The sequence below is a fragment of the Equus caballus genome, chromosome 6 (assembly GCF_041296265.1).
Source record: "Equus caballus isolate H_3958 breed thoroughbred chromosome 6, TB-T2T, whole genome shotgun sequence".
In the NCBI taxonomy this organism is placed as follows: Eukaryota; Metazoa; Chordata; class Mammalia; order Perissodactyla; family Equidae; genus Equus; species Equus caballus.
Window position 1 is genome coordinate 5,005,121 of NC_091689.1, and position 26,541 is coordinate 5,031,661.

Consider the following 26,541-nt stretch of genomic DNA (forward strand, 5'->3'; position numbering starts at 1 on the left):
CTTTCAGGTTCCATCCTCCTCATCGAAAACAAGAACAAAAGAACACCCTGTTTGGCCCTTTCTCACCCCACGAACCAAGTCCATTCTCAAATGCTGGCATGTTCCTGCAGCAACGCCCTCAGGTACGGAGGACTTTCAAAACTTTCACGGCAGCAATTTGACTTTAACTTAGACGAGAGAGGGGAAGAGGGAGAGGTTATCAAAGAACAGATGACAGCCATCTGCTCTCCCTTTCACCACGAGATGAGAAATGAGGACACAGAATTAAATCTTTTGAAAAACGTCAGGCTAACGAAAATTTTGAAAGCAGTGTACTAAAAGAACAGGTCAGCAGGGGCCAGCCCAGTGGCACAGTGGTTAAGTTCGCACACTCCACTTCAGTGGCCCAGGGTTCATGGGTTCAGATCTCAGGCATGAACCTACACACCACTCATCAAGACATGCTGTGGCAGTGTTCCACATATAAAATAGAGGAAGACTGGAACAGATGTTAGCTCAGCGACAATCCTCCTCAAGCAGAAAGAGGAAGACTGGCACAAATGTTAGCTCAGGGCCAATCTTCCTCACCAAGAAAACAAAATACAAAAAAAACAGGTCAACAAAAGATATTTTATCTTTCTGAGGGCCAGTTTACATCTTCAGGATGCAGTTCCACCTCATTCACACTCTCTCTAAGAGATGAATCAAATGACTTACTTGTACATCTTCTATCTTTCATTCTGGATTCAGAGTCCAGAGTCCTTACCATCACACCACAGAGCTGCCTACTCTTTCATTCTAATCACCTCTTTAATTACCAAATTCACCCTGTACAGGGGGAATCAGCACCAAAACTAGGACTAAAGCAGAATCTCAGCCAGAAAATTAATCTTGAAGAAGGAACTTTTTCTGTCTATTTCTCTCATTTCTGTAAAATAAAGACAAACACCATTCTGTAAGAGATCTGTTAAATAAATATGATGAGATCGAATGGTTGGTACAACAGTATAATTACAGCCTGTTCTCAGAATGTTCATGCTAAGTTCATTAACTGTGACATTGTGAGATACTCTACCTAAATAATGTAGGAAAATAAGATATATCAATTAATTAAGACAAAACACGTTTAAACAGAAAACTTCCAATAGTCAAATTTAGATCCAATGGATCCAAATTGTTTTGTATAGTTCTTTTTCTAATTTGTTTAAATTTGTTTAATTTGTTAAATGAGTCAATTATCTACAGAGAAAGCTTAGATAAAATTTCCTCTTGAATTTACTTGGTTACTAGAAAATACCATAAGAAATCAATATTAAAGTCTCTATATAGCTAAGCCAGTAAAGGTTTTGTCTACCAGCAAGCTAATGGATATCCTCAAATATAAGATCTACTTTTAGAAAGTCATCAATCTTTACAATTAATTTTGAAAGCTTTGGTCCACTTCATCATTCTTTAATATAGATGGTTTTCAACTAGTTTTGAATAGCTCTGAACATTTTTTTAAATCAAACTGAGCTGCCTGACGCTAAGAACAATATAGAAACTGTGAGAAATATATATTAGAAAAGAAGGTATTTGAGGGTTCCTGCCTTCTTTTTATAAACTCAGTAACTACTTAAATTGTCTCAAACCCTGAATCTATTTCTCTTTAGACTTTGTATTAGAAAATATGGGGATATAAACTTCAATAAGAGATTCCATCCATCCTTTATCCTAGAAGAACCACTGATATGAGAGTACTTTATTCACGGCTGTGAGAATCACCAATAGCACACTATTAAGTCAGCTCAAGCCCATCAGTGATTCTATAAAAATGACACGGCCAAGCCATTAAAGTGACAAAACTTCCATTTCTCAAAGACGGCGATTTTATGGAAACAAATCATGTAGTCTGACATGCAACCAGATGCAAGTTCAGCATATTCACAAGAACCAGACTTAACGTTAAGTGGTAAACGCCTTAACATTCAAAACTTCACACGGCTTCTTTATTACTGAGACCTTATTATTATGAAAATCGGCTCCTTCCTAGAACCACTGGCAAGGTTTCTGGCACAAGTTCAGCACAAAAGCATCTACAATCACGGAACCATTTTTAAATCAATTTTTTAAACAGTGAGGCCCAATAAAAGTTGCCACAGATTTGAAAGGAAAAAGAAGGTTCAAAAAAGAGTGAGACATAAAGAGAAACTTTTTTTGCTACATAAATGGCCAATCAGTCCAATTGCTTACATATCTCTTAAACTGGTCATGACTGGCAGAGACTAATAACAGACACTGATGACAACAGATGGCATGGCATCACCAGTCATAGCCACTTAGCTGGATCAGACCACACCGTGGAGACCAACGTCACAAGAAAAGTGGTAGCTGCATTTAAAAAAGACATGAATATCAATTGCTAAAAGGAAGCTGTTCTACAAACCAAACTAATTTCAAACTACAGGTCAAATTAATAATACAATTAAGGTCTTGATAAATCAAGCATTTCTACCATAAAACCTTCAAAGCACAAAGCCATAACATTTTTTAAAACTAATCCTAATCCATCATTTGCTTCTTAAAAACAAAGTTTCATTAAAAATACTATTCTTTTTTCTTTAACTTTTTAATAGGAAATAATTATAGATTCACAGGAGGTTGCACAGAAATGTACAGGGAAGTCCCATGCATCCTTGCTCCAGTGTACAGGGCTAACATCTTACACAACTACAGCACAATATCAAAACCAAGAATTTGACACTGATACAATCGACAGGGCTTATTCAGAGGTCACCAGTTACACACGCATTCGTGTGTGAGTGTGTGTTCAGATCTATAAAATTCAATCATATGTGTAGCACTGTGTAATCAAGATAGTCAACTGTATCCTCAAAGACATCCCAGGGAACCCCACTGCAGCCACTATTCTTTGCTAAGCAACTAGTTAACAGAAAAGGTCATTCCACTGTCCTATGTTAACCATCGTATCAAAAGTAGATACTTTAGTTACTGAGAAGTAGAAAATAACCCTGTATGAGCTTTCTTTATTTTATTTTAAGTCCGAGGTGAATCTAAGGTTAAGAAAAGCAAATAAGTGGGACCTTGGAGGACGGAAGGCAGCTCTGAAGGTGGTGGGGGGTGACAACCAACAGGGAGAGGGTGACGGGACACATTTCCAGGGGAGGCTTCGATGACAGCTGGAGTAACTGCCCTAAATCAGGTGACACGAGGCAGTCTAAATTTCCTAACAGCTTCCTAAAATATACTAGATTAGCAAAGAAAGCAAAAGGGTGTTATACAGGTAAGTTTTCAGACATCATAAAGGGAAAGCAATAAACTATTTTTGTTTCATAGTCGTATTAAGTTAAACATATCATTTAATAGTAATATGGATTGCTAAAGCTTAAAAGTCTACTATGTAATCCATTTACTCTATTAAAATAGTTTATTATAGAAAAAAGATTTTTTAAATTTATTTTTAAATTTTATTTTTTTTAATTGCAGTAACACTGGATTATAACAATATATAGCTTTTAGATGTACATCGTAATATATTTTGAATTCTGTATACATTACATCATGTTCACCACCCAAAAACTAACTATAGTGCAACCCCTCACATGTGAGCCTAATCACCCCTTTTGCCCTCCCCTCCTTCCCCTATGGTAACCCCCAACTCAATCTCCATAGCTACGTGTGTTTGTCGCTGCTTTTATCTTCTACTTATGAGTGAGATCATATGGTATTTGACTTTCTCCCTCTGACTTATTTCACTTCGCATAATACCCTCAAGGACCACCCATGTTGTCACAAACGGCCAGATTTCACCAAGAAAAAAAGATTTTAAAACCAGAACATACTGTGGACATCTACTAAGAACATCGAAATGATGCCATTAATATGAGAAGCTTTTTCAAAATGCAGTGACTAACCAGAGGTAAGAAAATTAGCGTAACTTCCTTAAAAGTTATTGGCAGTAGTACGCTCTGAAAAATGAAATTATTCTACTTAATTCATTTTGTAATTCTCTCAATCCAACACTTACATTCAAATTTGAGGATCCAGCATCCATTGAGAATCCCAAGCATGTATTTCAGGGTACTTTGAATCGTATCACCAGGAACAATGACGTGAGTTACTAGAATACAAAGAAGTAAGAGAAATAGAGATAGAGACCAAAATAGTTTTTTAACTAGTCTGCTTTTCATAATCAGTGAGTCTACATTTTACAAACTTACACAAATTTTCTTCTAAGGCAACAATATTTATACTTAGGTATAAGACTTCTTTTATTTAGTATCATTCTCAACCTGGCCACCAACATAAAAAATCAGATCACAAACTACGTATCTTAAAGCCATAGTTGCAAACACAAATTTTTCTTTTATTTTCAAATTATAACTAAGGAATTAAAGCACTACATTGCATTATAATTTATTTGTCATTAGCAAACTCACAAAATTGCTCTTCTGACACATTGTTCTGTCTTAAAATATGCGCAAAGCTTTAAACTTTACATTTCCTAACTAAATTAAACCTCTAAGTAGTTTATAACTGTAAAAACCTTTTAGATTTATTACAATATACAGTCGTATCCCAATGGTTACAACATATAAATTATCAAAGGGATTATCTATTTAAAAAATTTTTCTATCGAAAATAAATTTAAAAAACCTCACCTGTACTGTCAAACTCAGTACATTTTTTAGCCTTAAGAACTGCTGCAAGTTCACTGAGCATTTTCTGCTGTTCTGAAGAAAGCCCACTGCCTATAAGCACACGAGGTCCACCCCTGTGCTGACCTGTGCTCATCTGTTAATGAAAACGGAGATGCCGCAGTTAAAAACATTGAAAGACTAGACAAAACATTATTTAACTGACTTTCACTTGATGTAAGCTTGAATTTCTTTCCTTAGCTTACTCTATCTAGCAATTCCCAATAATTTCCACTGGATTGTCACTCTGAAGCTTAAAGCTCAATGCATTTGAATAACTATTTTTCTATTTCTTTATCTTCCCCCCATAAAATGCTACTTGTGATGGCTCTCCATACCCAGGGCATCTTGTTTCTTGATTCTAAATTCAGTCTTTCCAGGGTTTTACAGCTTCACTCTGTCACCAGTAAGCCTTTTTTTTTTTAAGTAACCCAAACCACTCACTTAAAATTATCAATTTCCTTTCTCCCCTCCACTCACTTATTCCAATACAGTTAAACTCAACTTGGTCTGTTTGGTTTAAACTGAGACTGTCTGAAAAATGAAAGAATACTCGAACAGCACTGATCTCAAAGATAGAAAACACATTTTTAACATAGAAAGTTACCTCTCAAAATCAAGAAAATGAAAACAGACAAGGGAATATCAGAGTTAAATCAGATCCACCAACAGTAATAAGTCAATGCAGCCCATGAAATGGAAAGAAGCGCTCTAACAAAGACTAATATATGTTCACTTTAATAGAAAGACTTAGAACTGAGAGGAGACAAAAAAGCCAAAAATAAAGAGAAGGTACCCATGGATAGTATTAGAGATTGGAAGTGAAAGATTCAAAGAAACACTGAGATAGTGTTTTCAATAGCAGTCAACAGAAATTTAATAAATGGAATTGGAGGAAGAGTTAGCCAAAAGCTACCTGACAGGAGAAAAACAATGACCCAGCAGAGAAGAATGGGAAGGTGAATCAGCACTACTGTACAAAAGATCGAAAGCCAGACACTTTAATCTTCAAATACAAGACACAGGGCCCTCCTACGCGTGAGTGTGTATGCATACAGACATGTGGGCTTTCAGAAGCTCCGAAGAACATGAGTGAAACACTGCAGGAGCAATCACCAGTATAGTTCAGCAACTAGAATGGAGAAGGTTGGTATTTAAATATTCACTTCAAATATCAGAGTAGAGAGAATTTAATTTATCCAGTCTGATGCCTGCAATATTACATGGAAACTGCTGGCTACATCTCTAAACACATGATCTTAAGATTCATTCACTCAAAGTATATTAAATGAGATTCTACTATGCATTAATAAGCAAGTATGTATATATTTTTTAAAAATATGTTTATAAAAAGTTTTTCTAAATGGCAAGATTCAGCACTTCAAAGTTCAGCTTCCTGAATTACTTATTCCTCTAAGGTTCAAGGTGCAAAGGTTTCACTGGCCATGCTATGTACGCCACACACATATTTACAACACATTTCTATCCATGTATCTTTCCTAGGCACTAAACTCTAAGATGATGTAACCATGTCCAACCCAAACACTGTAAACACTCCATAACGTGAAAATGGTTCAGTGTACTTTATGGATCATTCAATTACTATATGATGATAATACTAAAAAACAGCATTTTAAACATTCGTGTCAGTTATACAAATAAGTGCCACAAAAATAGCTCTAAATTGAACACATTACTTTTCCATTTATGTAACTCCACTTCACCTAAATTAGCTCTCTGTACAAAACAGTGAAAAGATATCAGTTCTAAATATAGCATAGGATACTATTTCCACCAATCCAAGGAAAACACCAAAGTGGGTCAAGAATTTTCCTATCATAGTTTTTAAATTTGAATAAAAAATAGAAACTGGCACTAATTTCTTGTAGTTAAGGAATGCTATTTAAAAAAACTACACAAAGCAAACAGCTGCCAAGGCCACGTGTCTGACGCAGGGGGCAGGCGGCATTTGATTTGAATAAGCAGCGGTCTCAGAAGCATGAGGTTCCGAAGGTGCTCAAAAAACATCCTGAGGGGTCAACACCTTATTTGCAGAGATTAGATACTATGCACAGTGGCATTAAACAAACTCTCATTTAAGGAATAATTAGATCTGGAACTTTTTCTTAGATAAATTAGTTATTCTGAGTTGATCAAAATTAATATTTAAAAAACTATAGACAGAATACAAAAGATAAACAGGCTGCTCAAAGGGAAGAAGGGCGAGAAATCACACAATGAGCATGGCAAGCTGCTTTTCAAGTCTTTCTGCTCAGAGACTGCTTCTCAGATTTAAGGCAGTGCTTTCCAACAACCATTCATCTTACTGGAAACAAAATTCTCAATGGGCAGCAGAGGACTTCAAATCCTGCCCACACAGCACCCCTTCCCTTCTGCACGTTCTCCTGCAGCAGTTCCCAGGATGGCCTGGAAATTACTGAGTGAAGGATTTCAGACTCAGCTACCAAGCACTTGTGCTCATCTCAGGGGCAAGCACGCATCAGGAAGGGCCCCCGGTGCTCATTCATGCATTCGACATCCACTGACTGAGCACCCACTATCTGCCAGCCATTATTCTCAGTGCTGAGGCCACTGCAGTAAACAAGAGAGGCAAGTCCCTGCCCTCACATAGTGTATATTCTAGTTGGGAGGAAAGAAAATCAATAAAAACAAAAAAGAATTAGGTCAGATGATAAGTGGTACGGTAGAATAAAGCAGGGGAGTACAGAGTACAGAGTAATACAGCTGTACAGAGATCGCTCTGATAAGACCACACTGCAGTCACATCTGAAGGGAGTGAGGAAGCATGCCACGTGTTCGCCTGGCACCCTACATTTGCTCCTGGCAGAGAAAACGGCTAGTGCTAAGGACTTGCAAGGAGAGGATGAGGGGGGCTTCAGGAAACAGGAAGGCAGCCCATGTGGCTGAAAAAGAATGAGTGAAGGGGAGTCTGCTTGTGGCTGGGGAAAGGCAAGCGCCAGAGCTTAGATCTCCAGGACTATACATAAAGAAACAACCCTTCCAACTTAGTAGTTGTTAACATTCATTATCTTTTCCTTAGTCGAGCATCTCCCATTAAGACGGGGGACAAGCCATGTCCATGTGACATGCAGAAAGTATAGATTTCTTACATTTAATACAAAGCAATAGTATTTGGAGAGCTGAATTGAGAGAAGGATAATCACTTTCCTCTTTCTGAAGGGCACTGCCATCCCCACACTACAAGAATACCATAAAGAGATCTTTATTTTTGACGCATTTAAAATAATCCTCTCCAGCTTTTACATAAAAGGAACATTGGCAAATGACAACTTAGTTATGCTATGTTCTGCCAGAAGAGTTCAAGTCCAAGTGAATAAAATAAATGGCAATTTATAGTTGTTACATATGGTTAGACCAAATGGGTACCAACCTAAGATTTAAGAAATCTGAGTTCTAATTGATCCACTCCAAAAAAAATTTTTTCTACGATGCTTAACCCTGGGCAAATCATACTAGGTCTCAGCTTTCTCATTTGTAAAATGAGATAATTAACCTGCTGATTTCTAGGTTCCCTTCCGGTTCACTACCAAAACTATAGCATGGAGCACACTTACAGGACTGAAGTCTAGAGCAGGAGGTACAGTTTCAAAGCATAAAGGCAACTACCCGTGACAACATCTATGCCCACATCAAACTCTCCATACTGTGAGTGGCCTCCGTATCTTAAACAACGCATCAATCACTACTCCACTGCTCTTACCAGACAGACAGTGTTCCCTGAATGGTCCTAGACCTCAGCTCACCCCTTTCTCTTATTTTTCCCCATCTGAGCAGTTGCTAAGATACAGTGAGTCCACCAACCCTCTCTCTCTAAACGCCTCTTCTTCTCTCCATCCCCACATCACTACCACCACCTATGGGTCCAGTCCTCACCATTTCACACCTGGACTCTACTGCAGCAGCCTCCTAACAAGTCTTCAGTCTCATCCCACTCCCAACTACCCTCTGCGCAGTGCCAATCCATTTGAAAACACTGAGGGTGCCCTATGAACCAGGGAAATAAAGGCTCAACTTCTCCCCAGGGATTTCAAGACCCTTTACAACCTGATCCCAACCTACCTCTTTACCCTTAATTCCTCTTTAACATGTCTTATGCTCCTCTCACCTAAACTTTCCAACGAAAATCCATTCCTCACTTCCTCCATACTAACAGAAGCCCAATTCTGTTCAGATATCCACTCTTCAAGGACTAACCCTATCTTCAATCATGAAGTATGTCAAAACTGCTATGTGATCAGTTCTGACCAATATGACATAAGAGGAAGTCCACTGGAAGGCGTCTGGGAAGGCTTTAGTCCTTCTTGTAATGCTGGACACTGTCATACCCAGAATTGTGGCAATCACCCTATAACCACTAGTAGGGAGATTACTGAGGTCAGAGCCACCAAGCTGAAGAGGGCAAAGTAGAAAGACAGCCAGACTTTGGGTCTCTGGTGCAGCCACTTACCTGCTCAACTACCCAAATGGAGAGCTAGCCTACATGGAGATTACTTTAAATAAGATAGTACACTGTCTTTAAGCATTTGAGTAAGAATTTTCTGTTATTTACAGCCAACAGCATTCCATTCGATACTTTGCTAAAACTTTCACCTTTCAAGGTTTAGACACCTTTGCCACCTTCTCTGTGAGGCTCTTCAGATCCCTCCTGAAGTCAGCTTCTTCCTTCTCTATGATTCTACTGTACATTTTTATGGCTCCTATTATAAATTTATGACAGTACATAAGAAATTCTCTTACATCTATATACCAACTAAACTCTAGCTTCCCAAGGAATAGTCATTCTTTCCACTTTATCTCTAGAGTGTATCTCTCTCCTCAGCTACAGAAGCACCTATCCAACGCCTGTTCAGCATCACCATTCGATGCCTTATAGACATAACATTGGCAAAGAGAACTACTGCTTTCCTTCCCCACGGCAACAAATGGCACCACCATCTATTCTACTGCTAAAGTCATACTAATTCTACTCTTTCTCCACACTTCATACATAATCCATCAGAAAGTTCTGTTGTCATTAACTCAAAAATATATACTAAACCTCATTACTTCTCATAATCTCCAATGAACAGTCCCAAGTGGTCTCTTTCCTTTCATTCTTGCCCCAACCCTGCAGTCTCTTTATTACAAAGGAGCAGAGGGAACTTTCTAAAGCATAAACCAAATCCTATCATTCCCATGCTTTAAATCCTTTCAGTGGTCTCCCATTAATCTTTGACACTCACTAGTCACCAGCAATAATGACTTTCTCTCTAACCTTCCAACACTCTGAGCTCATCCACTGAGGAGCCTATACACTGGTGTTCCCTCTGCTTGAAACACTTGTCCTCCAGCTATTCACCTGGATGCCTCCTCTTCATCATTCAGGTTTCCAGTCAAACATCAGTTCTTTAAGGTCTCTCCTCAAGGCCCCTCACTACAGCAGTGCCTTTTCTGGAGCCCACAACCCCCACTCAAGTACACTCTACAGAACCTTCTTCAAAGCACTCATTTAGAAGGTCCTGAAAGTTTTTGTTGATATTAGTTTATGTATTGACAGTCTGTCTTTCTCCTTTCTCTCACTAGATTGCAAGCTCCTTGAGAATAAAATTCTATCAGTCATGTTTATTGCGGTATGAGTGCTGCCTAAGATATGGAGGAGGGTCAATAAATATTTGTTGATAGATTTATTCTGATTATGTCTTTGAATTCACAGTAGCTAATACACAGGAAGTGCTCAATAATTGTTTGGTGAATGAAAGCAATTTGCTAACTGGAAATTTTTCTATTATGTTCCTTTCATAACCAATTTCAATAAAAGACATAAATTTCCCAAAGCTAAATCCATACTTACTACTGAGCAACGGCTAGTTGATGATGATTCATTCTTCTCTGGGAGCAGCAACAGCGATTTCATATTTTCACTGTCCGCATAATCCACAGGCCGCAGACCAAATATGTTACTGGTAAAATAAGTACAGATAGGTTTAAGCAAATAAAATGTACGACTTGATTCTTAACTAAATGGATGCACTAATGGAACAATTTCTTCAACTTCCTCAATAATATACAATTTTTACTAAAATAAATGACTCTGAATACACGTAAGGCATAAGGATCAAGTAACATAAGCTGCTGAATTCAATGGACAAAAGATGTGAAATTTCAATTTGAAACAAGACCATTACAGGGAGCATTTTTAATTGACTATATTGCTACTAACATACGAATTTTTCACAACTCTGCATTCTTCTGCATTCATATTCATATTTTGAAACATAGCCTCATAATCATTAATCACTATGGGTGAGATGGTTTCAAATGCAAATAAAAACCATTTACTGTAGCTATTATAGGCTCTGCAGTCTATATAAACAAATACAGAAATTAGATAAATTCATAGGCTAGGCATTTAGATCCACTAGAAGGAAAACCATGCCCCACAACAAAGAATTTAACAAAGTAGTGAACAGGGCACTTTTAAAATTAATTTCAGGGACCGGCCCAGTGGTGCAGCAGTTAAGTCTGCAGCTTCACTGGCCTGGGATTCACCAGTTCAGATCCTGGGTGCAGACCTATACACCGCTCATCAAGCCATGCTGTGGCAGCGTCCCACACACAAAAAAGAGGAAGACTGGCACAGATGTTAGCCCAGTGACAATCTTCCACAGCAAAAAGAGGAGGGGTGGAGGTGGATGTTAGCTCAGGGCTAATTTTACTCAAAAAAAAAAAAAATAATTTTAATAAGTAGACACCCTATAATCTATAATGATCACAGCCATCACAGAACAAAGTGGTATGGTTCAGAGAACAAGCTGAGGCAGACCTCTCAGCAGGTATTAATTCAAAAGCCACAGAACAGTACACTGGACAAGACTTTAGAGATCCAGTACGACTGCTATTTCATAGATGAGAAAACAGAGAGAGAGAGAGGTTCCAATGACTTGAGAAAAGTCACATTTTCCTTGTTTATTCCACTAATATTCAATATTGCCCATCATTAGTCTTTCAATTATAAGTAACTTGTTATAATTACGACTTTTGTCTACCATTCCACTTCCTTACATATGGTTTCAAAATAATTTTAATATATTATACTGTGTCCAAAAGTTTTCTATGAGCATTTCTTTTATAATCCTTTATGGTTTTTAACATTATGGTATATCCATATAATGGCCATTAAAGTTCATGTGAAAATGCAATGTGCTAAACAGGATATAAAATGATAAACATAGTACAATACCAGTTTTTCAATTTGTGTTGAATGCATAGAAAAAGATCTGGGAAGAAACTGAAACAGCAGGGGAAGAGGAAGGAGGAAGCTGCCAGCTGTCTGAGGCTCCATGGAGGGTGCACAGATGAGGGATACAGCATCTATTGGGTTTAGAGACAAGGCCATTGACAACCTTGGAGAAAGATGTTTCGATGGCTTAGCAGGAAAAACAGGCTAGTGGATTAAGGAAAGAACGGAATCTCCAGTCCTGCAAATGTTTCTTTAATGACTGCTATTCATGACTATCAGGTTCAGCCACTCTTTCTTCTTGGGACGGTGCTGGATAAACACTGATAAATTCATATTCTCAGATTCCCCTTTAAGCCAGGTCCAATAACGTGTAACCTTCCTCTGGCAAGAGTCTTTCTCTAGCCAAGGTATAATACCTCAATTGTGTTTCAGCTTTCTGATTTACAACAAAGTGATACGAGTCACTGTGCTGGAATTTGGGAAGACCCATACACTCAGAGCAGACAATCAGCTTGCTTCAAAGGGTAGCTGATCTCATTTACTACACATGATGCTTCTCAGTTTCATTCTCTAAATTATTATGCCCACATGCCAAATACACAATCTCCTCGCACACATATGCTGTAATATGACAATCAAAAATTAGAAGTCTGAGTTTAAGAACCAATATTCTAGAGCTTACACCACCAAGTACACAAATGAATAAACAATAAAAAAGCCACACTATATGCCATCAAAAAATCACTGCATACATAAGGACTTTTCCACAAAGATAAATGCAGATTTTACACTTCAAAGAAATAAAATTTAAGAGCCCAATCAAATGCGCTGTAATGCTCAGTAACTATAGTATAGCTATTTTACACAAATACAAATAAAAGTCCACTATGACAACATGAAAGACTGTCACATGAAAGTACTTCCTAAAGTATCACCATCAGCTAGTGAGGACTTTGAACCAAAAAATAACCAATAAAACAATGGTCTTAACAAGTAAAATGCTTTTACCATCTAAAGAACAGCTTCATAAAATGATTAGAAAGATTCTAATTTACATTTAGAGTCTTTACTACACGGCTTACTACCTCATGTGGTCTGTAAACATGTGGTTTCTCCACAGGGATTACGGACAGCTTCTGCTTATACACACAATCACTAAACCCTTAGGCCCCCTTATTGCTACTGGAGAACGGCACATTACAAATGCTACAGACTGAAAGATAATCGGCCAAACCTCAGCCCTATAGCATGGGAGATGGAGTCTATGAAATCCTGGTGCATTTTGGCTTTGTTGTGGACCACTGAAATTTGGAATTAGACACTAGTTTTGCTTCAAAAAACCATAGGAAGAGAAGACAGGACACACGTAAGATTTCTCCTCTATAATGTAGGCACAAAAAAGTCATAAAACTTTTTTCCCCATAATGATATATTTGAATGAATTAATACTTTGCTTACAGACTTGGTGTGAAAAATCAGTTTAAAATGTACATAATTAAATTTATTCTCTTTTTTTAAAAATAGGTAATACATAGAGGAAAAATCACATGTTGTTACTTGCACAAGGGACTATCAATGTGACAGATTATTAATTGAAGACGGTGAAAGTCAGTTATTCTCCATTACTACATAGGAAAGAAGACTTTTTTAGATTTACTGCAACATCATGGATTCTGAATACATACCAATAATTTAATTTGCTATTTATTCAAATGGGTTACCAAGGGAACTTACAGAATGATTTTTTCTAAATGTTCTTAAATATAGTATGCTTTCTATTTCCTGACATATTTTAACCTAAAGCCTTAACACTTAAAATAGGTATTGTGGAGGAGTACCTAGACTTAGACAACCCTGTCCTTGCCTGTAATCCTACTGAGAACAAATACTCATTCAAGAGATGAGTATAGAAGTGCTAAAGTGGAAACTAAAGCCCAAGTATGAGGTGAGACGTAAGAGGGATCCCGAAGGAGGCAAAGAGCACACGTCAGCAAACAAGACGGCCTTGAGATCGAGATGAGAAACCAGAATGTGGGGCATGAATGTGAAGGACCCGTGGGGGTAAGCAGCGCGATTGTTGAAATGGATGGAATTAATGGAAGAAAGCCTTCTATCAAGGCTGAAGAGTCTAATCACTGTATGCTCGTGTGTCAGAGCCAAATACAATATGGAAAACTGATGAATGATCAGGCCTAAAGCAACGGACATTAGAGACAAAAACAGTACGTAGCTGTGAAGACAGAAAGGCACAGGGTCTACGAGTTAAACTACATGGGTCCATGTGACACCAATATAATTAAAACTATTCTCCGAATATTGGAAACCATCGACATCTTCACCGCTGAGTGTACATGCTGAGAGCACAACAGCATGTTAACACCTTTCACAGGCACCACTTCTGACAGTTCAGTTCCCTCAACGCCCTACTGAACAAAGTCCCCTATAATTCAGTGAATCCCACATAATTACATATAGATAATATGCTTTTATCTAAACTAAATCCTAAAAATGTCAGTTTTTTCTGGTTACTGAAACATTTTACATGATCATTAACCACTCAGGAGTTGTGTGACTTTAGATGAGTTACTTAACCTCTGGTGCCTCTCTTTCCTCATCTATAAGACAGGGATAACAACACAACCCACTTCACAGGATTGTTGCAAGGACCAAATAAAGTAAGACATCAAAAGCATTTAGAGCCAGGCCGGATGGCCGAGTGGTTAAAGTTTGGCACTCTCACTGCTCCGGCCCAGGGTTTGTTTCCTGGTCATGGAACCACACCACCTGTCTGTCAGTTGCCAAGCTGTGGCAGTGGCTCACAGAGAAGAACTAGAAGGACTTACAAATAGAATATACAACCATGTACTGGGTCTTTAGAAAGAAACAAACAAAGAAAAAAACAAAAAGCACTTAAAATAGTGCCTAGTAGACAGTAAACACTCAGTAAGTGCCTGCTATTAATATTACTATATTTTCATTTTTGGAAGACAGATACAGAATGAAGATGAGGGAACATACATTACACCTGGAGCGTTCACCTCTTCTCTTCATTTTCGCCAATCTGATGATGCCTTTCATGCATGCTTTGTAAGGATAATTTGGATGTGTACTAAGGGAAAGTACAGAAGCCTAGTTTCTCAGCAACATTAAAATAGGAGTAGATTTTCATTTTCCTGTATGGTTCAATGTAAAGAGAGAGCATCAACCAGATGACTTTGAAATCCTTTTTGGATCGCTCAGACTGATGAAAAGGAAGCACTTACTAAAGGATTAAGTTGCGGTGCTCAATGTCTCAGCTTCACCCCAAGGGCAGAGCTCAGAATTGAGTAGAATCCTTTAATGTCCTTTTCTCCTCAAGAAAGATATGGCAGCCACCCACCTACAACAATGCCCGAGGTGAGTTTCACCACTAGTAAAAGGGCAGGAGGAAAGACGGGCAAATTTAAACTTGCACTTGCACACACAGATCGTTCAATCCCAAACACACATGTGGGACGGCATTTTTATGAATGCTAACCCTATCATGCACAACAGGATACTAAGGCAGTCCGTGAATGTAACCCCTTATGAATAAACATGAAATTGCAAACACATACACTTTAATTTTTTAAGTCATTTGGCCTGCTGTGAAAGAGGAAAAAGCACAGAAATTCAAAAGAGCAACTTGTTTTTTTAAAAGCTATAACACATAAATTATCTCTGTTATAGGAGATTAATTTTTAAAAAATTAACTAGGGCAATGGGACAATTAATAGGTCCAATGGTCCATATAATATTTTCTAATTAAGAATTCTAGATCCTTGCATGGAAAACTGTGTTAATGACAGACCAAGTACTAAATCCTAAACTCTACATATATGTTAAAAAAGAAAAGGGACAAATGACATTATGACATTCTGCATACACCCAAAATGGTTCTGACGTGACTGCAGGAGTTTTCGCTTTAGGTTCACACTGGGATGCAGAGAAGGCAGTGGTGAAGAAAGACAGCTGATGAGGTTTTGAACAGTTATCTATATAAGTATTCTCAGGCAACAGGCAACAAAGAAGGATATATAGAAGATATGAACCTTTTTCTCATTACCTGAGGCTCTAATTTTCCCTCATGGGCAATGGGACTCCTATTTTAGTTCATGAGAGGTAAGTTTCTCATACAAAGCACAAGTAAATTCAGAGTTAAATGAATTAATACTGTACTCAAATGCAAGATGCATTTTAAAAATGCCAGTTTGCACAGCAAAAGCTCAAAGCATATTAGAAAGTATTTTAAATAAAATGTGACAAAAAAAACAGCAAGGTGTTAGAACATTAAAATTAAATCAAAACAAAAGATAAAGTCTGGAGTAGATATATAGCCTTCTACTGTACACATATTCCCTCTATAATCAGAAAGACTTAAGACCCATACTCCTTGCAGTAGGAAAATCCATAGTTGAAGATCATAGCCTCTGTGGGAGAAAAACGGGCTGCGGCGCCTTCACTGGTGACCCGTGAAAGTCCTGTATTTCTTAAAGTAAGTAATGAAGATGGCAGATAAAAAGTATCAATAATATATCTAATTAGAATGGATGTGGGGTTTGGTTATCATGCCTTGTCTTATAAGGTTTCAAGATTTCCCTCCACCAGTATTCAATAAGATGCTTTTAAATTCACCTGGCTTTGCAGTAAATAATACTCCATTCTTTCTTTTCCTACGCCTGGTCTTCCATAGACATTCAACACCTAATTATATTTCTGAGTTGTTGACTCTCCCTACCTCCTGAGCTATAAAAATGTTCCCGCTTACATTTTATAAATATACTGAAAAGATAGTTCTTGAGCCTTCTCTCCAATATTTAAGGTCATATGGTCTTAGCACCATTCATGACAACTTAATACCAGAACATACCAGAATACAGAATTTTCTAACCTGGATCCCTTAGCCCTCGTATACAAGCCTTCCTCTCTTCCAAAGACATCCAAGAACAACTCTAAGGCTACATTTCCTTCATCTCAGGTTTTCTTCTCTCCCAGGGCTAAGTTATAAAAATCTTTACTCCTCTTTACAAGTTTGCTTTGCCCTCAATTGAACTAATTCAAACTAAAATTCTCACAGTAGCAGAAAAGGTTTAAGTCAATCAAAATATACCAAATGTTGAGTAAGAAGAATCTACATTTGGTGTGAGGACGTGTGCCTTTTATCAAACATGCTTTCAATATGAACTCCATTAACCATCACTTCTTTATGTCTATAGTGCAATGAAAAGCAACGGGTACGTCCAGTGCTGGCTTACAGGCCTACTTTGGCTTACAGGGCCCTGAAGGATGTGGAAACAAAGATAGTATTTTTTAGCATTCAGTACCCAAAGACTATCACAACATTTAACTAAAAAATATATAAAGGAAGACCTGAAGCTTTATGAGTTTGAGACACTCTGAGATACATACGAGAAATATAGTAAGGACAGCACTTCTTCTCAGACCCTGTCTCACTAGTGTGCCCTTTGCTAAGCATCAGTAAGATGATCTTCATGGGCACCCTCCTAAAGATCACAGCCTCAGATGAAAGAGCAAAATAGGCAAACTTTATTTTTATAGTCCACAGGGACTATTTAAAAATAAACTTAATAACAAAAAAGTCCATTTTCTCCTTAGTATCTACAGTCTACTATTAATACATTAGTATTTCAGAGAGATAACTACCAGCAACAAAACTGGAGAACTCTCCAAATATTATACAATATGCAAATTATCAAAGTCGATAACATTGTGCCGGGGTCGGGGGGGAGGGGTATTTCTGTAAGAGACTCCAGTCATGTTTCAGAGACCAGAGGAGGTGGAAGCACCCAGCCTGCCTTAAGAAGCTGTGAGTATAACTCTAATATCAAAACCTGAGGGCAAAAGCGAAAAAGAGAACTACTAATCATTTTAACTTATAACTACAAATACAAAAATCCTAAATAAAACCCTAGCAAACTGAGGTATTTGTTTAAAGACCAACATACTACACTAAGTTAAGTTTACCCCAGGAACGCAACATGGTTTAATATTTAAAAATTTATTAACACCATCAACAGGCAAAAAGTCTAAGATCATCTCAGTATAAGCTGAAAATCATTTAATAAAATGAAATACAATCTTGTTAAAAAGTTGTAAATTAACTGAAAGGAAGATCTTTATTTTTAATATTAATTTTAATATTGACTGTAAACCTACAATTAATATTTTTCAAAAATGAGAATAAAACAAGCATGCCAACTATTACCATTATTTTATACTATTGTTCTGGAAACTTTGACAAACGCAGTAAGAAGTGAAAGTTAATAAACGATAATTAGATCCTCAGAATTAGATGTTGACTAGATCTAAGAGAAATGTACTAAAATAAACAGCTTTCCTATACATCAGGAACAAGTTATATTTATTAATAGAACATCCAGTTCACCTGGGCAACAAAAGAACCAAATACCTAGAATAATCTCAATAAATAGGTGCATGTGTATATATGCACACATATGAAACAGATTTAACGCTTTACTAAGATGTATAACAGAATGCTTAAACAAAGAAACATACCATGGTCCTGAGTGAGAAATCAACTTTATTAAACCTACTATAATCTATACACTTACCAATTTCAATCAAAACCCTAAGCTGAAACTTAATACAGTAAATCAAACTTCACGTGAAGAAATAAATTGATAAAATTACCTAATTCTCCACTCCACCTCCCATCCCTACCGTCACTACTTTAATTCAGACTCTCACTCCTCCCCTGGATCACTGGACACAGCTCTGTACTGAGCTTCCCGTACAGCATGGAGGAGGGAGTTTTCAAGTTAAAATGTGAACTCTTTAGCACACAAGGCCTTTCACTGCCCTGTCCACCTTCTCTGGCCTCTTACCTCCTCCTCCTCCTTCTCATTCCAGTCTTGTGTCACTAACAGAAGCTCCTAGAACTAAATGGAACTTGGTTTTATGTTGGTGGAACTTGGTGGATGTTAGCACCCATCATCTTCTCTTTCTCAAAATCCATCCTCTATTCTTCTTTAAAATTCAGCTGAAGTGCTTCTTTCTCTAGAAAGTCTTTCATGACGTCTTCTAGTCACATTTACAGCCCCGACTCTAGACTTCCAGAGAATCTTGGGCACTGACCTATGAGGGCACGTATCACACTGACCATAATCGGTGCTGTACCTGTCTGTTCACGCCTGCTACAATACAAGTAGCAGACGAAACAAATGAGAAGATGAAGTGAAGGAAGCAATGGAGAGAGTATGAGGAAACATAGCAGGATTTCGTTGGAGACTCAGAAAAGGAAAGCATGTAAGTAAAAAGAAGATTCCAACCTTGAGGTAATAAGTTTGCCAAAATGTCTGTTCTAGAGCTAAGGGATGTCATTTAGAAATTTAGAATAAAGGAAAGGACCCCACTTATCTACAACTTCAATTATTCAAGTACCAAGCCCTAAAGAAGGAGAGACAGAAGAATAGCTTTTGCCATTTTTGATTCCTACCCTTCTTTCAGAGATGAGAAGAGTCTAGTCCTGGTTATTAAGAGAAGGATTCCATTAAGAGTAACAGTAATGTAACAAGCAGAGGAAAAAAAAGAAAACATTTTTGCCAACTCAGATTCTAGAGTCTGAGATATTAATGGTTTAAATGGAACAACAGCTTCAAGCAAAAAAAGAAGAGTAGAACAACTGAGTCCCCATCCTCCCCTAAACAAATGGAGGAGGCACAGGAATGAATTTCATCTATTCTCACCTGTCAGTACTCAACTTTAGAAAGCCAATATAGAGAACACTGGCAGAAAGACAAATAGAACTTAAATATTTCAAGGCTGTAGAAATTACTTTGGTTAGCCATGATCCTATAAACGGTACCATACTATGGATGCCCGATGGGCAAGAGACTAAGAATTCTTACCAGGGAGCAGACATCATTCACTCTGAGATCTACCAGGAACCAGTTCCGCCACCCTAGAAAAGGAGCAGCTTATGGAAACTTGGTTTTAGACATTCTCTTCACACTTACAGTGAAGTTGGGAGCAGAGGGAGGCAATTCCTATTTTCATATCATCTGACCCTTTATCAAAAGAGAGGAAAAAATACACCATCTTTCCATGCATGTAAACACTAATTCATTCTACAAATGTGGGCGCAGACCGTGTGAAGCACTTGGCAGGACCTGCGAGGGAAGACATGATCCTTGGTACACAGAGCATACAACCTAACAAGAAGATAAGAAGCAAATATACTGCCACCTAAGTTCGATGACAGGGAGGAAGCACCGAAGACAGACAAAAGAATCAGGAAAGCCAGCCGGAAGGAAAGGCCACCTAACGTGAAACCCAAAGAATGAGAAACTGGCCACCAAAATGACTATTCCAGACAAAGGGAAGGCCTATTTAAAGGCTAACAGGCAAAACAGCCTAGCACATTTAAGGAAATAAAGATTTAGAAAGGCTAGTGCAAAGAATGCTTGAAGGAAAGGGGACAGGAGGAACTGTGGGAAGACGAGGCTGCAGGTGTCGGCAGCACCAGACCATCCACGGTCTTATAAACCACGTTTTGAAGTCAATTCTTATTTTAAACACATTAAGAAGTGCCCGTGAAGAGTTTTAAGCAAATAAGTGATTGGGCCAGAGTTGTATTTTTTGAAAGCTCTTGGGCTGCAGTTTGGAGAATGATTAAAGAAAAGTAATCCTCAAAGAAGAGATCAGTTAGAAAACTGGTGAAGCCTCTCAGATGAACAACTACTGCTATAAAATAAAACAGAACACAAAAAACAGCAAATCTTTAATACGACCAACAGTCGGAGAAGGAGGAATAACAAGTTTAGGAACAGCTCCCACACTGTTAGACCCGAGGTTAAATCACCCCCTGCATTTGCCCCACAGCTGCCTTACTATCCTCTATCCAACATCACTCCCAACCTCTTTCTTCAAATGAACCCTCCCCCACGATCCTAACTCCATTGACCAGCTATCCAATACAGTAGCCACTTGGCCCATGTGGCTATTTAAATTATTTAAAATAAAATACATTTTAAAGTTCAGTTCCTCAGTTGCAACAGCCACATTTCAAGTGTTCAATAGCAACAGATGGTTAGTGGCTACTGAGTGCTCAGCACAGATACAGAGCATTTCCATCACTGCAGAAAGATCTATTGGACAGTGCTGGGCTATAGATGTACCTAAACCTGCCACTTCACTAGGTAAGCCGATTTAAAACAACACATCCATCTGAGAAGGCACCTGTGAAGGCAGACTCGCTCCCTGCCTCGTGCCCACAGTTTGTATATTAATAAGCTTCACAGTGTGGTGAAGAATTATGGTGTACAACCACAAGGCGGGCCCTGTGTTTTGGCTCATTAATCCTCACACTAGGCTCTGAAGAAATAGAAAAGCAGCAGGCATCACCCATGCTTTATAGGTGAGGACACCAAGGCACAGAAATTAACCTGCCTGAGGCTATAAAGTCAATAATGGAGTCACAAATAAAAGCTGGCTTCCCTAATTCCCTGACCAGTGCTACATTCATTAAAGTAGTCATGACTGATTTAAGAACCCAAGGATGGAAACTATTCAGTCTCACCTGATTCAAACAACCATTTGCCTTATCCAATGGCTTGCCACACTCACAAGAGGGTCATATCTGTTAGGTCCACATATATATAAATACACACACACACACACACACACACACACGGACCTAATATGCGTATGTGTGTATGTATGCTGTGTGTGTACGCACATGTGGAAAAAAAAAAAAAACAGAGAAATCAAAATCAGAAGAAGATGCGTCCCTTGAGCTTGCCCCAACTATCTCATCACATGAGATGGGAAATAAAGGCTATTAGACACACTGACCGAGACTAACAGCACCAAGGTACGGCACATTCCTGCATTATTAGCTTTTCAATTATGTTATATGGTTACCTATAAAAAATTACAACCCAGAAGCAATCTCTAATTCTTATTTGCCTCTGTAACCAGAGTAAGCCTGACTTTCGTGTGCTCCTTCCATACCTATAGAAGCAACAGAGGCACAGAGAGGCAATTCCTGCATTTTCATTTCAACTACCTCATTAAAGAATACAATAATATATAGGGAGACATGAACCAAGTTATAGATTAAAGATATAAAAGCCACATTTGGCATTTGCTTGTGACACTCTTAACAATAGTAATTTTAAAATGCAGCCGCCAGCATTTACTAATGCATCTCTGTGCCCTGACACAGCAAAACAATTTACCCAGAGCTTCATCTGAACGACGTGAAAATCTAAGAAATCATTCAACTGCACTTGCCCAACGTCTGAATTCGTACATATTTTAACTGTTGTTATAATACACAGAAAAAGCATAAAAGGAATAGAATATTTAAAAGAATTCTCAAGTATTGGGAAGCAGACATAATAGTTATTTCTATGCTTCTAATTCTTTTCTTATTAGTAAGTCCAAATCAATCCACAGAATATAAAAACTAAGTGAATTTTTGCAGAAAATCAAAGCTTCCAAAATTAATTTGACAATTGTTTCTTAATTTGAGAATTGTTTCTAAAAGTGTAAATATATAATTATCATAAAGGAAAAAGGCATGAATGCTGATTTTAAATCCAGAACATAATGGTCACATCTAATTTCAGTTGGGAAAGAGAAGAAAAAGAGCCATCAACTTTATTAAAGTCTTGCTTCATCACAGACCTTGACTCAGGAAAACAAGTCAACTAAAAAATGTGTTTTTAAGTTAAACTACTTACACTGCATTCCTGGAGGCTCCATAGGAAAGTAATAACTTGACTATATCCACATGCCCATTCTTGGCCGCGTCGTGAAGTGGTGAGTCATTCTGATACCCGGTGGTGTTCACCAAGGCCTTATGCTGGAGCAACAATTCCACTACCCTTAGGTGCCCATGATTGCAGGCTTCATGCTAATTAAATAAATAAAAAGAAAAGGAGTGAGAAGAGTGATGAGGAAGAGCAACAGATGTCATAATAAACCCACATTCTAGAAAAACAAATGTGAACCTCAGTCAGGAAATTGGTTCTTCCCTAAATACTCATACAGACCTAAGTTGTTGAGAGAGTAAAAGCCACTACTAATAATCTTTGTGATAAGATACATGGGGATCAAGATCTATGCAATTCATGGAAAAAGATGCTATTCATTTGAGCCTTGGATCAAGTGCTCTTTTTTTAAGAAGAAAATGCAGCTTTAAACCAATATTGGTTCCTAAATTGTTCCACAATAATAAACTAAAAACAACAAGAAGAAAAAGACTTAGAAAGTATTTAACAACCAGATCATGCATAAAATCTGAAATTCTCCAAAGCTGAACAGAATTCACTAAATCAGGCACTTAGCAACATGCTCAGTGGTGCACCCGCACATACATATAACCGTCCAACAAAGTGAATATCCTAGAGATCATTTACAAGACAAGCCTCTCTATCTGCTGAAGCTACAGATTACTGTATGGCTGTTGTCAATGATAACACAAGCAACAAGGAGTAGGTGCTCAAAAAGAGCTTACTGAATGAATGACATAACTGGTAACAGAGGAATATTCAGAGATGCCTCACATACAAATCTCTCCTTAGGTCTAATGAACTGTTAACAACGCCATTACACTGTATTCTAATAAAACTCTAGGATACTGTGCTTTTTAAGTACATCTATTCAATTCATAAGCAATACCACACTAAACGTCTGTAGGTCTATTTCTAGGAGAAAGGAATCCAAATTAGGCATCGGATCATCTAACTCACCAACTTTGACTACAATTTGCCTTAGTGGCTTAAAAAAAAAAGAAGTTAACCTTCCTTTGAGAAGGTTAGTTAGCCTGTGGAGTCAAAACAATAAAGTGCCTCTGATCCAGACTAAACCCTCCGAGCTTAAAGATTTGGCAAGAAGTCATTGTACAGAACTTTAAACCTGTATTTGCACCTGGCCTAATGAGAATCTCCCCATTTCTGTGCTGAATCTGCAGTTCACAGGGTAAGGGCATCCACCTCATCTGCTGACACTTCTATGGCTGCAAACCGCATGCTTATTGTCCTAACTAGTCCAGACAGCACTTGTTCCCACGTATTTGCGCCATTCTTTTTCCAGACTATACTTCACACTGCATTTTAAGTAGTCATGCATTGCTTAACGATGGGGATACATTCTGAGAAATGTGTCAGGCGATTTCGTTGTTGTGAGAACATCATAGTACACTTAGACAAACCTAAACGGTACAGCCCACTAGACACCTAGGCTCTACGGTACTAATCTTATGGGGCCAGCATCACATATGCGCTCTGTCGTGGACTGAACCATCATTAAACACAGCGCATGACTGTAAGAACAAGCAAAGACTTAAAAATGTTCAATGTAAGCAAAGATTTCTACTGCCTCTATACATTTGCAATTAGATAGGATATGAGTGAGGTTAGGATACATCCTCAATAAGAATCACTTCTTTGTGATACATTCTTATACCTAGTGCCTCTGACTTCTCTGTTCCAAGAAATCTGGTTCCAACGACATGCAATGCTGTAGAATGGAGCTGATGTCAGCTGCAGCAGTCACCTCCATACATTAGCTAAATTCAGCAATATCCTGTAACTGGATTCCTAAACCTAAAGGTAGTCAGTCAAAAGGTAGCCAACTTCTTGCCTGTCACAATTGAAACGCTAGATGAAAAAAAATCATTTTCTCTTGGTGAAAATATAAGTTCTTCAGTTTAAAAAAGAGAGAGTATAGGGCAGAGGATAACAAATAGACCACTGAATAACTATAATAATGATATAAAACATACACAGAATGAGCATAAAAACAAACAAATGGAAAACTACCAATGGTGTCCATCCAGCATGGTCTTTAACATTTGGGTCGCTCCCATTTTGTAAGAGGTATTCAACAGAAGGTATGTCACCCTAGGAGAACAATGAAAAAATAAAAAGAAATTAAAAATCATCAGGAAAATAAGATATTGAGATTGTTGGGGTTTGTTTTTTGAGATTCTGTCTTCTTCTAGATAGAATAAAACAAATCTTTTCTCTTATACCTATTGCTTATGAGTTAATAAATAGTAAGCTATGTATGTATGAATTGTTCTGAGGTACCCAGTCACGGAAGTGATATGGGCCATCCTTGAATACAGAATGCAAAATCTCTGCTCTCAGCAACCCATATCAAAATTCATTTCAAAATACCAAATAAAGGACACAAGCCAAAGACCACAAAACATAAGGAAGTTTTTTTTTTTGAGCAAGATTAGCCCTGCGCTAACATCTGCCTCCAATCTTCCTCTTTTTGCTGAGGAAGACTGGCCCTGAACTAGCATCCGTGCCCATCTTCCTCTACTTTATATGGTTTGACAAGTGATGGCATGTCTGCATCCGGGATCTGAACCAGCGAACCCCGGGCCGCCGAAGCGGAACTTGTGTCCTTAACCACTGCGCCACCGGGCCAGGCCCCATAAGGAAATTTTAAAGTCATCATTTCATTTGTGGAAAACATCCTTTTTAAGCATACATGAAAATGGATTCTGAGTATTGTTTAAAACAAAATTAAAGACAAGAAGGCTGCTCAGTGAAACCAACATTAAAACTGCCAAAAAACTGTCTTCTTGGAATTACTCTACTTACCTTGAATACATTAATTTAGTTCATATTCACCTTATTTGCTCAAAGATATTCTTCTAGGCAGAAGCAAGGCTTATTTTCTCCAAAAATAACTGACAGCTTACTCTGAATAAGGCTAAACAAACAAAAGTTAATTTACAACTGACAATGTTGTGTCCAACCGGTTTTGAGAAGTGCTTCTTTAAGGAGGAAATCTCTCCCCTCCCACTCTCAGCCCCAATACTCTTCTGAAATGAGCTTTGTCCTCTATTTACTTGATAATGCAGAAGTCACTAAGTCCCCTGAAACCAGCAACATTTGCTTTAATTGATGGTTTGGGCTACCTCTCAAAAACAGCCAATCTAAGATGGTACTTTACCTAGTTTTCTAAAAAAAGCCAAATCCCCAAGGAACATAAATTTTTATGTTCCTAAATTAACAAAATGACCTGAAATATTTAAAGGGACAAAAAAATTAGCATTATATATATTTCAAATCAATTGCCTCAGTTCCAATTTAAAATATTTTCTCATAGTTCCTTAGGGGTCCATACACCTCTAGTACAAGTTAACACGTATGTAGCATCTTTTGCTCTATATTCAAGTCAGTTCCAAGCGAAGTCAGGAGCGTCTGTCGAGACACCAAGGTGAACTTTTTAAACAATGTCATGCATACTGGGGCAGACGAACTGCCAGAACCACGTATTCCCAACACTCAGCACGCAAGTATCCACAAAAACCTTCTCAAACATTTCCCCATTTGAATTCTACATGATAATCACAAAAACACATTAACCTAATGAAGCCCACAAAATATTACAAACATATCTGTGGAATGGAAGCCTCACACGGGCAGAGTCACATAGTAATACAGAGACAGTTTAGAGTGAAAGCAGAATCTCTTGTAAGCTTGCTAGACAGCGGCGCTTTTCTTTCATGTCGCCTCTTCACATTATCAAAGGCGTCTTCCGTTAACATTCCACCCCTAGGCTTCCCACAAATGTCAG

The 26,541-nt window shown here is 38.0% G+C and overlaps 1 protein-coding gene and 1 long non-coding RNA gene across 3 annotated transcripts in view; one reads left to right on the forward strand and one right to left on the reverse strand.

Moving 5' to 3' along the window:
• BARD1 (BRCA1 associated RING domain 1) overlaps positions 1–26,541 on the reverse strand; it is a 79,877-nt gene that overhangs the window by 13,932 nt on the left and 39,404 nt on the right. For both annotated transcript variants that reach the window (XM_023642278.2, XM_070269237.1), the window contains exons 5-9: positions 24,765–24,845; positions 22,683–22,855; positions 10,549–10,657; positions 4,641–4,773; positions 4,007–4,099 (exon numbers count right to left, since the gene is read on the reverse strand). In XM_023642278.2, coding sequence (XP_023498046.1) covers positions 4,007–4,099; positions 4,641–4,773; positions 10,549–10,657; positions 22,683–22,855; positions 24,765–24,845 — 589 coding nt within the window. The remainder of the gene's footprint in view (positions 1–4,006; positions 4,100–4,640; positions 4,774–10,548; positions 10,658–22,682; positions 22,856–24,764; positions 24,846–26,541) is intronic.
• On the forward strand, positions 13–10,380 carry LOC111773826 (uncharacterized). The gene is made up of 3 exons (XR_002808451.2): positions 13–122; positions 3,755–3,898; positions 10,281–10,380. It is a non-coding gene; the product is annotated as an uncharacterized lncRNA (long non-coding RNA).